Below are 17,462 nucleotides of genomic sequence, written 5' to 3'. Positions count from 1 at the left end.
GATGTTTAAATGATCTGAGGTTTATTCTGCTCATTTTTATCAGTCTGAAGTTATTATGACAAGAAAACAAGCCAACATTCTACATCCAAGCGAGGCTGGGACATGTAATATGAAATCTGGAAAAAATGAAAAGACAAAAAAAAATCTAAGGGTCACTATGTACAGTTTATATATTAATATATATATAGAAAATTAAATGGCAATGACGTACATCACTTTAAATTTTAATATCATATGGCATCTGATGAGAAGTGAGTCAGAATATTTCCAAATGATCAATCAAACCCGAACAGATGAATTAAAGAGATTATTTGTAATGATGAGATTGCAAAAAGGGAAGAAAACTTTATTAAATGTAAATGCAACGATGCGTGCTCTATTTCAAAAATATTTATTTTCTAATGACCTTTAAACCAGTGGCTCCCTTTTTTTTCAATTTCTAACCCACAAAATTGAGTATTGCTGTTTGATATACACAAATTTAACTAACATTTAACGAGTGTAGCTACAAGACAGCCTTAACTATTGCACTATTTTTATCCATTTACAACTACAGATTTTATCTTTATTTATTTTATTATAACTTTTAAGGTAAAAAAAAAATGGAACAAATAATTATTTTTTAGTTTAACTTAAAGTTCTTTAGATAATCTAAAGACCACACACTTGGTGTTTCAAGACCCATATGGGGGTCCTGACCCAGACTTTGGGAACCACTGCTCTAAACAGATCAACACCGTTCTAATGTTATATGGATTGTAAAAATATTTTTAAATTTGTGAAGGAGGAAATGATGAAATAGTTCTCAGCCTGAACTCTTAAAGGATCTCTAAAATGTCTAAAAGTGAATCATACGGTACTTTTCAGACGTCTTCCTCATCTTATACGTGCGACTGGTCAGTGTAAATTTCGAACACGCTAAAGCACGTCAACTCACCTAGCTAGCAGTGCAGTTTATCATTAGTGTGCCCGTCTGTGAGAGACAAGAGTGGTCTCTCTGTGATGTGTAAGCAGATCTGTTCATCAAAGATTCATCCTGCAGCTCAGTGGGACGGAGGCAAGAAACAAGCAGATGGGTTCGGATCAGACGGCTGCTGTGGATCGCAGCTCTTTGTCTTATTTGTGTTTTTTTTTTTTTTTCCAATCTTAGGTTCCAGGTATCCTTGTTATTAAACATTAAAAACATGCTTGATTCTTATAATGCAGCGATTCACAAAAAGATTCACAATCATGATTAAACAACGTAGTTTGACATTCCGGTCACATTAAAACATTCTAATAATAAATTTGAGCTTTGTATTATTTTTCTGAGCCAAGAGCAGTTAATATGAAATTATGTTATAATTTTATATTAAAATTATAATTTATTTTTCTTAATTTATTATTTATTATTATTCCAGATTCTTTGGAAAATACCCTTATCGAATGAACATTAATAAGCTGTTAGCTTTGAGGTGGAATATAAATGAAACAACCAGTGGTAGTTTCTGCCAAAACACTGGCAGAATATTAAAGGGATAATTCAGGTTTAATTGAGGCTCCATTAAGAGGTCATAAGAAATTAATAGCTTGCCTGCAGGAGTCACAGGGATTTATGTCTATTTATTTGCACTGAGTGGATATTCACACAGAAACTGATGAATATTTACATAGGAAGACAGAGGCAGGAAGTGGTCTGCTATCAAGGACTTTCCTGTTGGAAATTAACTGACAGTCGAACATGCAGAGCATTTCCATAAAAAAATGACTTTTGTCACCACCGATGCTTTACATTTTCTGTTGGCTTTCCAGCAGGAAGATTAATAGTAACGCACTTCCTCCAAGCGCTTTGCACTGCATTCAGTCATTAATTTGTGTGTAAATAATCACCAGCTTTGGGGTAAATAACCTTCTAATCCAAACGTAACGACCAGATAATCAGGATTTAAACAAAATGAAGCGACTGAGATGGACATCTGCAGAAGGTAAGATACCAGCTGCTTATAACGTTCTAAGAAAACCCCGTCTTTGAGCAGCTGAACGATCCTGCAAAAGCACAATCAGTGCATCTGTGAGCTTGACGCTAAATGCCACGACTAAGACGAAACATCGATGGGACACTGCTCATTCTTATTGATGCATTGGCTGCTTATTGATTACAAATGATATATCTGAACTACTTTTCTTTCGATTACAGTCTGAAAAATAGACAATTTCATAGCAACAACAGTCTCATACGTCACGTTTTTCATCTACCAAAAAACTTAAATCTCCTACGTGACACATCTTCCAATAATTTGCGGTTTTGTAGAAATGTAAGCATACACCAGCTGTGATTTTGACTTTGTGTTCTTTAACAAGTGCCTTAGCAAAGAAAAAGAAGAAAAAAAAGAGGGTCAGTGCATGTCAGAAATGCTTTGCTAAACAATCATTTGTGTCCACGAGACTTTTAGTAAGAGGTGTAGGATCACTCTGCTGTGTTTCGTCCGAGCCGAGTCTCAGAGCTTGTGTGGACAGGCAGCAACCGCAGAAGCGGGCCTCAGTTACTGCGGGGCTCCGAAGAGTGACACAACAGAGTTTCAGGAGGGACGGGGAGACGAGCTCTCCTCACCTCTGTCTGTTCGGCGTGGGGTTAAAGAATGGAGGAGGGAGACACTTTGGACCGAGTGTGTGAGGGCGCAGAACGCTGCAGGGAAAACGGTCCAGGTCATTTTTTGGCTATGTCTCCTTTCTTCAGGATGATCTGCCGCTGCCAGGGGGCCAGCTTGGTCTCATCGTAGCCCATGGTCCGTAGTCGCTCCAGCTCCTGCTTCTCCTCGGACTCCTTTGCCTGTTTGGCCTGCTGTTCTGCTTTTCTACAAAGGTCACAAACAGGAATTAGGATGGCATTGGAATTTTGCCTAATAAAGCAGCACAATATTTTACCTACTTGCTTAGCACATACATATTTTTTTTGCTATGTTTTACACAATGACTGAATAGTGTCATTGTGAAGGTATATTTAACTTCAGGTACTCTTCTTTTAATTATTACTTTGTATCCTGCATCCATAGGATTAAAGTTTCCTAAAAAAAAAACAACAAAAAAAAAACAAACAAAACAAAAACAAAAAACAAAAAAAAACAAAAAACAAAAAAACCTTCCTGTTTCATTGCTTTGAATCTATCAAACTGTGTTGCCAGTTGGTATTTTTAATAGAGGCCACTCAAGAAATGTGTACACATCTCATCTTTGTGACTGGAAATGTTCTTAAAATCCAATTTAAAGAAGGATTTTGTTGTTGTTGTTGTGTAAATACAGCTCTGGTATATTACAAAACAATGTTCTGGACTGAAAAGGAGCAGGGACCCAGCCCAAAGCTGCAAATTAGAAAAAGTCTGACTCCTAGAATGCAAATGACAAAGAAATCAGGGATGAGTCGAGTCTTTTGCAAAGCAGCAGGCCACATTTCCTTCTTGTGGACCTTCTTCATGTCAGACAGTGCTGACTGAAAGAAATAGCCTTTAAGGCAAAGTTTTGTTCAACTTTTAAGATATTCAGCTGATAGTTCACTCCAAAAACACTTCCAGTAATAATCCTCTGTTATCCTATCCATAACATGACGCTGAAGGAAGTTTCCTACGATCAGCTGTGCTCAACCTGCTGTGCTGAAATATATCCAGATTTGATCTGGCATCTCAAACACCAGCTGAACTATTTGTTCTTGTGTTGTGAATTACACTGTGAAGAAACATCTGCATTTCTCTCAGTATTTGTAAATGTCTGTAACATTCGTTAATTGTGATTTATATAAGGTGATTATTTTTGACTCGACATTCAATGCGTCTACCCAAATTTGCAAATGAAAAAAGGGATTTCATTTTTTTTGTACCTCAATCCATTTAAATGGTTTATTTTGAATGTTAAAATCATTAGTGCGTGAAGCAAAAGAAACATCTTACCTTTTTTGTTCCCTGTCACATCAGGAGGTCAAAAACAAAAGAGAGAAGGCGTAAATATCTTGAAACAGTGAACAGGAATTATACAAGCTACATTAGCAATATCACGCAGACAGCTGCAGGATAAAGTCATTCTAATTCTGCCCAAAATTAGAATTTGACTAGATATTATTAAAAACATGAACATCCTGGAGTTAGTCTTCAAATAAGGAGCTATAAGCAGATTTCCATCTTTCCACCGCCTATACTTCCTGCCTCCTTACAGGGAAGCTGAAGCAAATTTGACTTAAATTTAGCAATGCAAAGAGAACGAGTGACTACATTACTTCTCTGCTTTAACATGAACGCTTAATGCAGCCAGAGAATGAGAGAAATCGTTGTTTTTTTTGTGTTGAAATTTAAAACAGACATCTAATGATGTCAGGATCGTCAAGGTTATGTTTTACTTGAATAGAGTCAGGGTACAAGGATATAAATAACATAAACAGCATTAAGGACCCTGTAATTTACATGCAGAGAAAGCAAAACGTATATTTCTCACAACTTAAAAAGAAGCAAGGTTGGCACTGACTGAAATAATTTATATGAAATAGTTCACAAATAGAGTTGATGTCCACTTTAAAATACTTACGATGTTTTTATTTACATGATAACTTCCCTTTTGAGGAGTTTGTTCATAACATTCTAATAATAAATGCTGTTGTGGGGATTTTAGAGAGAGGAAACAAACTCCTGAAGAGAAATAATCTTGGTTTCTTGTCATGCAAAACTAAAATTTGTTGAATCATGCTTTGTTGACTACGTAAATGCATTCACTCATCGTGTTTTTGCATGTCGAATATTATTTATCAACTGTGTTTTATTACTAACCATGCTTTCTCACTTATCTTCTTGTTAATGCTAATGTGAACTGGCTCAGGCTCAGATATGTGATTCATATCTAAAAACATTCTGACTGTGTCTCTCTTATTGATAGAAAAAGAAGGAAATTTAGCGATGCTAATTCCACGAGTGCAAGGAAAAAAATCTTCACTCTGAACTTCATCTACAGAGCTTTATGACACTGAATGAGTTGGAGAAAAAGACATTTCCAAACTGTGCAGTTTATTTCTCTGCTGTGTGATCTTTGTATATCTAACCTGTGTTGCAACTATCTTGGCCAGGTCTCTTGAGATCACAGGGAGAACACACGGCTGAATAATTAAAGCAAGCGAACGGATGGCTGAGCTCGGGAACAAAACGGGATTTCGCTGTTTGATGTCATGGCAACAAAGGTTGCGATCTACTTCAGTGAGGAAACTGGTGAAGTGAAGTGGCTACATATTGGTCTTACAAACATTTCCAGAACTTAAGAGTGTGAAACACTGTAAAAAAAAATAAAAATAAAAAAATAAAAAAAGAACAGCAGCCTTATTACTCACCTCTCCTCGTCCATTTTCTTCTTCATCATGTCCCTCCTCCAGGCTGGCATTGACGCCAGGCGCTTTGCTTCCTCTTCAGCCTGCGAGGACACAGAGAGGGTCCGAGATGGGGGCAAAAAAACGGGGACCCAAATCGGTCAGTTGTGGCGTTTAAACTCAGACTGTATACCTCAAAACCACCCAACTATTTTTAAGGATCACCAGCCGTGCTAAACAGACGACCAGTAAAATCTCCAAATACACGTGACATTCAATTGTTTATGAAGCAGTCATGTTTTTTTTTGTTTTTGGCTGTAGCTAAAAATTAGGAAAAAAAAAAAAAAAAGACATGTTGAACCTATGGGGTAGGAAAACAGCAAACTCCAGATTTGATGTAGCTGTAAAATGAACAGAATCAAAAGTGATAACAAATCCATGAGAGCATCAGTGGTGCTGCTGAAGTGTGTATTTGCTGGTAAATCCCTGCTCCGAGCTGAAAGAGCAGGCATACACCTGCAGGGAGAAACAGTGCTGAAACATGAATCCGACGTCTATTCATAATTCCAAGTACAATTTTCCTAAACAAAGGGCCATTATAAAAGACAAATACTCAACAAAGCACCCCTCTTTAAACAGTTGGATAAATTTTCAGAAGCAAACACACCTCACAATGTCTACTACCTCTCATCTTTTTTTTTTGTTAGGAACAAGACAAAGGCTGTTAAATGATCACATCACTGCTTTGCAGAATGTTTGCATTGAGAAATAAATGTAACTGGACCCTTTTTTCTCTTTGCGTCTGTAGCAGAGGGTGGAACAGCAGGAGAGGGGAGGAGAGCGCAGCAGTGTTAGATTTCTCATCCTCCCCTGAGATACGTTACCCCCTTCCTTTCTCAACCCTTTTACTAGAGGATTTCGCTGTAGCTATGGTGACTCCAGGTAACATTACCTGCTTCGTGAATTTTTAATAGTTCCCTAGGGAATTATTGCAAAGAAAAAAAAGAAGCTGTTAGAAATCCTTTTTTTTTTCTTTTTCTTTTTGAATTTCTAATTTGATCAAAATAAAATAAATTGGTCAAAGGTGAACTGTGCTAAGACTGGACACAGCAGTTTATTTTGCGCTAGTGGTTTCAATTCTGATTTTCGTATTAGTTCAATTTAGAATAAAATGCATATAAAGTTATAGTCCGCATGTACTAATAAGAGTCTGTCAACTTTCTAATGTTTAAGTCGTTAAACTTGAACTATGGTAATGTTAACGTTTGTCTTTTGGTGCAACCAATTATCTTGGGTTAACACAGAAAGTCAAAACATCTTCATGTCTTCCTTCATCTAGAAAATGTGTAACAATTTTGTAAACTTTATTTTCAACACGTGCTGGTCTTTGGCGCCAGTACTTGGATTTCTTTTTAAGTCACCAGACTTAAAAAGAAATGGCTGAGCTCTGGAACAAAACGAGATCTGGAACCATCAATAAAATTACCCCTACTACCTGCACATCGAACGTGAAGAAATATTGAGGCATTTGAAAATACGGTATGAGTTTATGGGATAGTTCATAAGCCTCTTACTTCTTCCTTTTTGAGCATGTTAAGATTATTGTGGTACAAAAAAGTCTGTCTTTTGCATTCCCTCTTCATGTTCGAAATAAATAAATAAAAATAAAGTTTGTAACTTGCTTGCAACTTGCTATTTTTTTATTTATAGAACTGATCTCAATCTTTCTGATGGTCTTTCAAAGATTTTTTTTCTCTAGACATTTGTGGTCTTTTTTTTGTTTTTCTTTTGTTTTTTTAAGAATTTCCAATCCAATAGAAGTTGAATATTCTCTTTTGTTAAGGGACTTGAAACCTTTTTACCCATTTTGTTAGTTGAATCAATGGAAAATCCCAAAGACAGAAAAATATAGACAGAAGAACATACACTAAAATATTAGTGTAGCTGACAAAAAAAAACCTGTTTGCTGAAAATTTGGCCTGGACTAGATGCGTTTCTGAGGTGAATAGGGTCTTTTCTTCTCCTCGTGCCTTTTAGTGGCTAAATACGATGAAAGGATCACTCTTCAAAAAGTAACAAATACATTTTGTCTTTGAATAGGAACCTTAAAAACTCAAACTCTTTCCTGGACTCCAAGCAACTAGCTGAGGGACAATTTGGAGGTGTGCAAACTTCAAGCTTCCCAATATTTCTTTTGAATATTTTAGATATGCACTACAAAAATATGTATTTGTGAATAGGTAGATTTTCTGCAAATAATTTGGAGTTACGCTCCAAAGAAAAGTCAGAGAATCATGAACTGTAACTGGGCAGGGATCGACTTTAATCGTCTTTTCTTCTGTTTTATAATTGACCTACAACTTTGATCTATAATCAATATTCTGCAGCACTTTATCACTGAAACTAATATGGATTACTATAAGTACAGACTCTGTGGGTGTCGTAATACTTAAAATCAAGCAATCGGTACATGAACTGATGAATGTGAAAGTGACTCCTTAAAGTAAAATGGGCATTTCGCCAACCGCCTGAATGACTTCCTTTGGGGCTGTGAGGTGATGAAGATTCACAGTAACCTCCTTATGGCTCCTGTAAGCCATGGATAGCATGACAGCAGGTGGCACTAAGAGGGTTACATGAAGGTAATCTTGATGCCACAGAATAGACACTATGAGAATATCGAAGCCACTGGCAGATCTCTGGAGGACTTCACACGGAGGAACCGAGTGTCTAAAGGGGCTCTGTCGCTGGAATCAGACTGGGTCTGAGAGGGAACTGAAGTTTAAGCCTGGTAGGCAGAGCTTGGGAAAACGATTTAGAACTTGTACAAACACAAAAATTTTCTATAAACTTTATTTTTGACAGTAACGTAGAAATCAGGTAAAAACACAATTCAGTTCCAGAATGTGAAAAAAAAAATCTGTGAAACACACCTTAATATCAGAAATAAAGCAAAACCCATAAATACTAAGGAATTTGTGCAAACTTCACATTTGAATGTTCCGAGAGTTAGAGCATCGAATATGAAATTCTTGTATTAGCTCACAGAAATCTGTCATCAAATTTTAAAGAAATTCTTCCCTACCACAAACCACAAAGTGCTCTTAAACCAAGACGACAATATCTGAGCATCAAAGTAACAACCAACTCATTGAGCAATTTCTATCAGGAATAAAATGATATGGTCTTTATTTTTTTTATATATTTCAAAACAAATTTTGAACTTAATGTTTGTATTTTCCGATAGAGCTTCAGAAAAAGACAAAACCACAAAAATGTGGACAGTATGACAAAAAAAAAAAAAAAAAGATTTTACCACACAGATTTTATTGCAGCTATGCTGTCGCTCCAGCTCATTGTTTCACACCTGGTTTGTAAATTTCTGCAGGTGGATTTTATTCAGGATTTATCGCAGAGTTCGGTTTGTTGTCCTGAAAGTTGGAACTCAGACCTGGAAATGATGCCACATCAGATCTCTTCACATTCTAGTTATAAGTCAGACAAACAGAGATGCAAACTACAGGTGGAAAAATACACTGATAAACATGTATTTATCTCCATTTTACTACTTCAAACAGTAAAGAAACATGTTAACAAGTGGGGGTTTTAAAGAACCTTCTGATGCCTCTGGTGAAATGATAAAAAGAAAATTGTCAGATGTGCTAAAGAATAATTAAATACCTTCAACTTGACCTTCACTATGTTTTTTAAATGTATACTTGATGTTGAACCTGAGGCTGATTGGAGAGCTGCAACTTTCCTTTCCGTAATCCAAGGGGTTTATGCTCGAAGTCTGGCTGGGAGCTCAGAAAATACAACTTCCAATTTCAAACACAATAAACTATTATTTTAAACTAAGCTTGTGACTAGAAATAAAAATAGTGTCAAATCACAATTTGACAATTCTGTCAAGGTGATGACCTGTTTGGCTGTTCTGTATTATGGACTTTTTTTTTAGTAAAACAAGCAAGCTAATATGTACTTAATGTGTTCAATGAGTGTTATTCCTATTATTTCACAAATTACAATTGTTTTCATTAGTCATGTTGGGAAGGATTATTTTGAAAAATAGAGCATGGCAGAGCTTCTCCTGTCAAATGTGATCACTGGATTATTACTGAACCTCCTCTCAATCATGATTGGACAAGGCATCTCAGCAGTCAGCCAAAAAGCCGCTGGTGTTTCATTTTATTTTATATCATTACATGGAATAACAAGAGGGGCCATTGATGGCTCAAACATTTGTGTCTTGCGACTGATGGAAGAACTACAATAGGACAAACTATTCACAACAGAGAATAAACAAATCACATTTTTAAATGGCAAATCTCTTCTGTAAAGATTATTTTGAGATCATGGCTTCATTTAAAGCTGCTCTTTATTTAAATGTTCTCACTTGAACTCAGTTCAGAACAAATCGTCAGCTCTGTCTCTCCATCAGAGCATATACAAATGGGAATGTCAGCACATCCAAATGAAGGCTATTTGCTGTAGTTTAATCCCCTAGATGACATGGCCTAAATGCTAACGCTCCCGATTAGTTTCCCTTTTCAGTAGGTTGAACTGTGCAGATTAGCCTCTCAGGTCCAGCACCATCTCTGGTGGTGGCCACTGCAGTTAGATGTCAAAAAGCTCCGCTTCCTTCTCCTTCCAAAAGGCAAAGCTTCGGTCGATGTATCTGATGATTTCCTCATTGCTGAACTCTTTGAGCTCATAAATAACTTTAATCGCATCCTCAGAAGTTTCATCTCTGGGTGAAGCTTGATCAACACGTGGTTCTTCTGCGAATCTAACTTTCATAGGTGGAAGGTCTTTCTTTGGTTCTGATCCTGCATTATCCATGGAGTTCTGTTTTGCCTCCACTTTTGTTGCACTTTCGGATTTCAGGTCCCTCTTCGATACAATCCCAGACTCATTTGAAGGCATCTGCTCATTGGTTGCCACAGTCTCTGGAGCATTGGCCTCCAACGAAGTTCTGTTGTCAGACACACCGTTCTTGGCAGCAGTAGGTGATACTGATGGAGGAACATCTAATTGGGAGGCTGGCGGAGATGGTTGTGTTGTCACTCCAGATGTTGTAGACTGTGGATTTGGAGGTGGGGGTGGAGGACAGGCAGGTGGAGGCGGGGGTGGGAGGGATTCATGCAGTGCAGACATTTCAGGAGATACGGAATTTAGAGATGCCGTCATCACACCTGCCCCATCAGCCACGTCTCCGAAATGCTTGACTTTTATGTCCTCAAAGCCATCTGCCCAGTCTCGTTTCCCACTCTCGATTTCCACCATCACTTCCTTGTGAAACTGTCTTATAACTTCCCATTTGTGGCTGCCAAGGCGGTCGAACATCTCGTAGCACATGAGGTGGCGGAACTTCCGCTCCCTGCGAGACATGTTCATTTCCAGTAACTGGAAGTACCCAAGCATGAAGAGGTCAAGGGTTAAGGTCTCATAGCTCACAGGGGAGCCATTGAAGTGTGGCAGGAAGTGCTCCGGCCAGTAGATCATCTGGGCCCGGCTTAGCCTCCGGATCTGCCGTGATGGGACTTGGCTCATAATTGATCTCCAGTGGCCAATCAGATTGCCAACCACTTGCTTTGACTTCATAAACATAATCATCTTATCATCTTCACTGTGCACTTCATCACCCATTTGAGCATTGAACTGGCTGTAGTCCTCACAGCCCACATCCAAGTAGTTTCCCCTCCTGCCTGTGTGTTTAGTCCAATAAGATTCTGAGATGGTATACTTCCTCCAGTGTTCAAGGAACAAAAGGACTATCCTCTCTTTCCTCATTTCGATGCACTCCTGTACATAGCTTAGATCAGTCTGCACCTCCAAGCTTCGTTTTAGGTGATTGTCAGTTAAAACAGGGTCTGAAGAAAGAGCCTGGTTGAACTCTTTAATATTTGTTGGAGCCATTGCCTCAGAGGAGACATACAACGGAGAAACATAGGCTTTGGTAACAACTGGTTCTTCAACAAGTGGCAAGACAGATTCTTCTACAGGTGGCAAAGGCCCATTGCTCCTATAGTCAGGAACTGTAGTGGCAGAGGAAGGAACACTGATATTGCTGGTTGGCTCTAGACTATAACTTGACTCACTAACCACTGGAAGTGACATCTTGCGTTTGTAAACCCTATCAGATGGGTCATTTGTAGACTGTGTCTGAGTTTGAAGCTCATAATTGGCCTTCAGGTTCTTCACAGAAACTCCACACTGCTTTATCTCCCTTTCCACGTCTTCTCTTGTTGAGAAGGACTGGGATCGCCCAATGTTCCCAGTGCCAACAGATGTTTGATACTGGCCTGCAGTAATATTCTTTGCTTCTTCTTGAGAATTTCCGGAAAGAATAAAATCCAAGATGTCTATCTCCTTGCCTCCAAGAGTGGCAAGGAGGATCGCCATGCTCTTGAGCAGGGTGGAGATTTTGCTGCACCAGGCTGGGAGATCTTCAGCTTGCCCGTGCACTTGTTTTGGATTGACTGAGAAATACTCCTGATTAAGAGCAGCAGAGACCGGTAGTAGCTGGTGAAGCTCTCGCTCCAGTTCCTCCAGGTCCTTCTCAACTTCTGACATCTTATGCATGACCTGCAGGTTCTCGATTTGTTTCTCAATTCGATTTAGGTCAGCTTCGGTCATCAACTCCCCAAACGGGCCTAAAATGGCATTGTGGACGTGGGAGTAGTGCCATTCCTGAGGTTGGTAGTGTCCACTTGACGCAAACTAAATCAGAGGTCAAAGGAGACCGACAGGACAAGAGGAAAAAAAAAAAAGAAGGAAGGAGGGTTTCCTTCAGCAGGATGTTCCTTGTTTCAAACACGCTTCAGAGCAAATCCATTCCAACACACAGGATTTACATGGATTTAGTGGTGCAATGGCACAACCTCATTACGGGCATTAAAGTCTGTGCTGTAATTTAGAGTCAAAGCAAACAGAGAAACCATTGTTCTTTTTGAATGAACCAGCAAAATTAAGTGCTGAACTGACCATATTTGCAGAAACTCAAAATCAGCTTTGAAGTTCCCACGTCTCTACTGCTGTCCTTCGGGAAATTGTACACCTATACAAACTATTATTCTAACACCTTTAAATCCTATTTGGGCCCTTGCTACAGGTACAACAGACACATCAGTCCTCCCAGCAACGGAGAAGACCGTATCAGGTGTGTGAACAATGCAATAAAGTTAAAACTGCTTGTATTGGTCATTGCCTAAGGAAAAATGATTACTCTACAGCAATGTGTTATCGGCAACCCTGGTAAAAATATTTAGAAAGTCTTAAAATCAAATGAAACGAAAGCAAAAATGAAAGACAACAATCCTCAACTTTTAAACTATTACTAAGCATTTTTTGTACATAAGCATTTTATCATTGTCAAAATGCTGTTTTAGGGACTTTGATGGCACTATTACTGGTTGACCTGTAGTGTGAATGGGGCCCATCATCACACCACTGAATCTGCATGTAAGGACTTGAAGCCACAGGAGTCCATCACCAAAACACCAGCTCACACTGTGTATAGTTTGGTCAAGTGTCTTGATGCTGTGATGGTTGATGTAGCCAAGTTTTAATTCACTTCACTTCAAAATATCTCAGCAATGTCTATGAGTAACAAAAAAGTCATGCAAAAGTACAAAAAAAGCAAAAACACTTTGATAACTGTTAAGTACATGTGTTAAGACTCTAACCTATATTTTAATTGTTGTTTGTGAGAAGACACATATGGATTTATTTAATTAAACCCTGTAAGATAAAACTCTCATGCATGCATCACAGAATGACATTTAAGTGAAATTTCTTCCTGCTGGATTATGCAAGAGGCAAAAGTGGCAACCTGTGCTTGCAATTAATGATTAATAAGTTAGAAATAATTAATTTGTATATAACCAGAGTCTTTGTTATGTTATCTGAGCCTAACAAGTGTTCAGATTGTGTCTGTATGACTTTCTAATCAGTACCACGTCTAATGATACTTAAAGGTAACACAAGTTAAAGCTACTGAAGACAAAAAGATAAATGCGGAGTGTTATCAGTTGAGAGGAGATGTGTGAAAAGATAATTTAAGCTGGAATCTGCTTTAAGAAGTTTCAAAATGCCTAAGAGAGGCAGTCTCAATTTCCAGCCCTGGCAGACCAACGTTCTGCTACTTTTAGGCGCTTCTCTGGTCCAACTCACATGAATGAGATAACTATCTGTGTCCTCAGCTCTAGCCCAGTCCTGCTAATGACCAATGAGTTGATTCAGGGCTTCTGAACCATGAACATATCCACAGGTTTCAGGACAGTGGCCCCAAAGGGATAGAGTTTGAAACTTCTGGTCTAAGATAAAACCTTTTCTTTGATGTTTAGAAAGTAGTTTTTATCTCGATTCAGTTACACTCTTCATGCACAAACAAAAAAATGATCATAAAATATCAAACATTCAAAGTACTAGCCATCCCGTTTGCATCATAGTTATAAAAAAAATGCCAATCCAATTTAATTTTTTGCATATTTCAAATTTAAGAGACCACAAAAGGGATAGCAGAAACACATCAACACACCTGTCATCTGGGCACAGTATCCTGCCACAAAACCTACCTTGCGTTTGTGCTCTTCCTCCTCCTGCATCTTGGCCTGAAGCTTCCTCACCATCACCTGCCTTTTCCACTCGGGGATGGCTTTCCCCTGCTCGTCATGAGTGGGCACCAACGCCTCAATGTCAGCGAGGCTCGTCTTCCTTCCCGACTCCGGCTGCGCCGCGCCAGCTCCGCCGTCCCCATTGACGACGGAGTTGGAGGGCAGCTGCTCGTAGCTCGCAGAGCCTGACATGTTCCTGGGACCAGTGGGGGTGGGGCTGGGGCTGGGGCTGGGGCAGGGGCTCGGGGTGACGGGCGGAGAGGTAACAGGCGGGCTGGACTGTGGGGGGGAGGGTGGCTGGGCCGGTGGGGTGGGTGTTTGGGTCTCTGGAGGTGTGGTGGTTCCCTTAAAGGAGATGAAGACACCTATTACACACCACAGTCATCCAAAGTAATTGTAATATCTGTGGCTGAACTGCTGGAGTCTGTGGCTCTGCATCGTCCACCATCTTGTAAATGAATTCAAAAGCGCCAAAAGGCTTTGGACCTACATTGTTGCCTGTCGTCCCCGTGTTGGAGAACACGGTGGTGTAGCCTTTACTGTGAGGCGTGGGCTTGAGGCTCTTTCCGGCTTTGATCTCTGCCAGCAGCTCTGAGTTGTCTCCGGTGGGGGACATCATGTTGAAAGATTTTGTGCCTGCGGACAAAGGGAGAGCGCGGACGAGTGAAACCAGGTAGAAAGACGGACGAGAGTGAGAGACAGATCCACTAAAGAGAAAAGAGACACTGGGTGGCGTTTCAGAACTTAAATATTTTATCCAATCAGGCAGATAACAATGATGAACCGGAGCGTGTTGAACAATGATGGGAGGTCAGTCGGGTCATCATGGATAAGCTGGACATGCATATTCGTTTACAGAGGTTTGCATTTATACTGTATGTGGGTCTGCTTGAAACATGTCTGATTAGATCACTGTTGCCTTAGCAACACCTGGACCCAGCTTGGATTAAAAGGTAACCATAACACAAAACCTGGCTACAAACTTCTTACTTTATCCCTTTATCTGAAGAGATACAATCAGAACAGAGCTACAAAATACACAATGTTCCTTTTTTTAATACAATGCATACGGCTTGCTAAGGGCTTGTAGAAGAGTTTTAGAGAAATGCCCTCAAGAAGGATATCAAAGTTACCGAATAATTATTTTATTCCTGTTTTCAACAGCAGTGTTTTACATTTATTGTGCTTTATTAGTTCGAGGAAAGAAATTAATCTCCCTCTTTTATCACCTCACGCTCTACGTATGTTGGGATTTCTACATTAAAGAAGGCATTTTGACTCAGTTCACAAAGTGAAAAGAAACAACAACAATTAATTGTTTTGGACAAGCTACAGCACTGGTTTAATTAGAAATACATTAGCCAATTGGCTCATGTATTTCTGACTAGAATAAGACTAGAATAGGATGATTTTCCACTAGACTGGGAACATTGGTGACAGGTCGTTTGGAAACATCAAAATCCTAACTTGCTCAGTCCATAAATGCGCCACACCAGGCCGTGCTAACAACAACGCTCCTCAGTTTGAAAGTTGAGAAGAAGGCTTGAAGTTATCTATTTACATTTTCAGGGTGTTAAAAAAAGATACCAGAGGAAGAACAAAAGCTGCACGAAGATGTCTAAAAGGGAAACAATTTCAGCAGAGGCATGCCAGATGCACTACAGGGCACTACAACGCAGAAATAAAACAGGCTTTGTTTTTAAATGTTTTCAGGTAGGAAAAATAAACTGTCCACCACATAAAATTAGCAAAGGAGTGAAGTTATGTGGGGGCAAATTTATTAGATAAAGCTGATCTCATAATGTATAAGTAGATCTTTATTCATTTGGTTTTTAATCTCTGCTTCTTTTCAACACAATAGATTTGGAAATGTTGGCTAGCTGCTGGAAATCTAAGTTGAGGTAGTAATTTACATTCTCAAGGGAATAAACACAACTGTGCTGTTACAATATGTTGCTGAAGACTTTGAATCACTTTGTATGTTTTAAATAAGCAAAGTCCTGCTTTACAGGGACACTTCTGTCACATGAGAGGCCTGTGAATACAATCTCACCACATTACGAATAATAAGAACATTTTATTTCCAGCAGGAAGGCTGGAAATAAATATTTTTGAACACTGCTCATGATAGTTCTTAAAGAGAAATCTGAATCAGCTAAAATGATTATTGATAAGTCAAAGCTCAACTAAAGCCAGATTTGAAAAAACAACCACAAATTTTTCATCGGCCCATCTCTAGCTTTAATCAGAGAAAAAAATTATGATAGAAATGATAAGAAAATGCATGTGTAGTAAAGTTGTCAGTTGTCTTAATAAAAAAAAATTAAAAACCTTTGGATTCATCTTTCACTGAGACTAATCCGTTTGTGGTGAGAGAAAGATGTATTCACGGTAAAAATAAAAAACAAAAACTTTTACAAAACAGATTTTCTATTGCTTTATTCTTGTTCATGTTTATTATCTAATGATTATATGAAATCTATCTTATCCTTAACTATATCGAAGGGTTAATTATAATACTCTTATCTACCAATACGTAGTTTAGCACACTAAAATTCATTTAAGCCTCAAAACTGCTTTCAATTTAGTATGAATGGGATCTTATCAGGATCCAAAAAGCCAGTCGCAGCCTCACCTGTTTCACAGAACGTTAGCCTTGAATGTAGCAAATGTCCTCAATCCCTCATTGTTTACCCAGCTTCTATTTGCAGAACGGATAAAAACAAAAGTCCCTCGGTAAAAGTGTTCCCTGTCGAGGCGACCACAATGGTTTGGACGGACACAAAGACTGGCTAGCGTGCCACCTCTCCTCACGCTCGCCCGCGCTCCCTTTCTCCCATGTAGGAGGAGAGAACAGCTTTCTACTAAAGACCCATCATCGCAGTTGGGGGAAATCTAAAGGAATCACCAGTAACTGGAAGTGACAGCAAGCCACTGGAAAGCTGGCCAGGAATTAACACACAAACACACGCACACAGAGAGGCCGTCAAATCGTCGGGTAGTCAGTCCACTCGCTGCCAAACCAATCCTCTCAAAGCTCGCACACAGTTCGCTTGGCATTTTGTTACATCTCATGCGACGTACGATATGGGATAAAAGAACCAGCTGGTTTGAGTTGACACGGTGTTTGAATCTGTTTAACTTTTCAAGTTACAACCACACACTTCCCCGTATTTTACAGAAGCTTAATTGGTAGATTAACACAAAAGTATTACATAAATCAGAAGAAAAAATGTAGTTTTCAAACATCTGAAACTTGTTACATGCATTATTCTTCCGCTACTTTCCTTAAATAACTTTAAATGAAATTCTTCAGACGTTCATTATGCAATATGTGGATTAAAACTAGCACTGCAAAAGCGTGTTCAAAGAAGATCAGGGAATGAAATGCTAACATAGGAACCCCGAGAAGCTAAACCACCACCACACCAGTTTACATGATCTGGTAGTGGCAGCATCATGCTGTGGGAAAGTCTTACTCCAACCAGGAGAGGGAGGCTGATCAGAGATAACATGAGCATGGATGGGTT

At 39.0% G+C, this 17,462-nt stretch overlaps 2 protein-coding genes across 2 annotated transcripts in view; both read right to left on the bottom strand.

Moving 5' to 3' along the window:
• Nucleotides 1–17,462, bottom strand: part of espn (espin) — a 51,694-nt gene continuing 34,232 nt past the window's right edge. Inside the window, exons 10-14 of the mRNA XM_088007438.1 lie at nt 14,423–14,568; nt 13,894–14,277; nt 5,340–5,418; nt 3,921–3,942; nt 1–2,834 (exon numbers count right to left, since the gene is read on the bottom strand). Coding sequence (XP_087863564.1) covers nt 2,687–2,834; nt 3,921–3,942; nt 5,340–5,418; nt 13,894–14,277; nt 14,423–14,568 — 779 coding nt within the window. The 3' untranslated portion in view covers nt 1–2,686. The remainder of the gene's footprint in view (nt 2,835–3,920; nt 3,943–5,339; nt 5,419–13,893; nt 14,278–14,422; nt 14,569–17,462) is intronic.
• LOC148158477 (espin-like protein) lies at nt 9,231–12,295 on the bottom strand. The gene has a single exon (XM_088007437.1). The coding sequence runs from the start codon at nt 11,951–11,953 to the stop codon at nt 9,932–9,934; it is 2,022 nt and encodes a 673-aa protein (XP_087863563.1). The 5' UTR covers nt 11,954–12,295; the 3' UTR covers nt 9,231–9,931.

Source organism: Poecilia mexicana, unplaced genomic scaffold (assembly GCF_051168715.1).
Source record: "Poecilia mexicana isolate PSO_F unplaced genomic scaffold, ASM5116871v1 scaffold_7, whole genome shotgun sequence".
Taxonomy (NCBI): Eukaryota; Metazoa; Chordata; class Actinopteri; order Cyprinodontiformes; family Poeciliidae; genus Poecilia; species Poecilia mexicana.
This window is presented reverse-complemented; position numbering and strand designations above follow the sequence as displayed.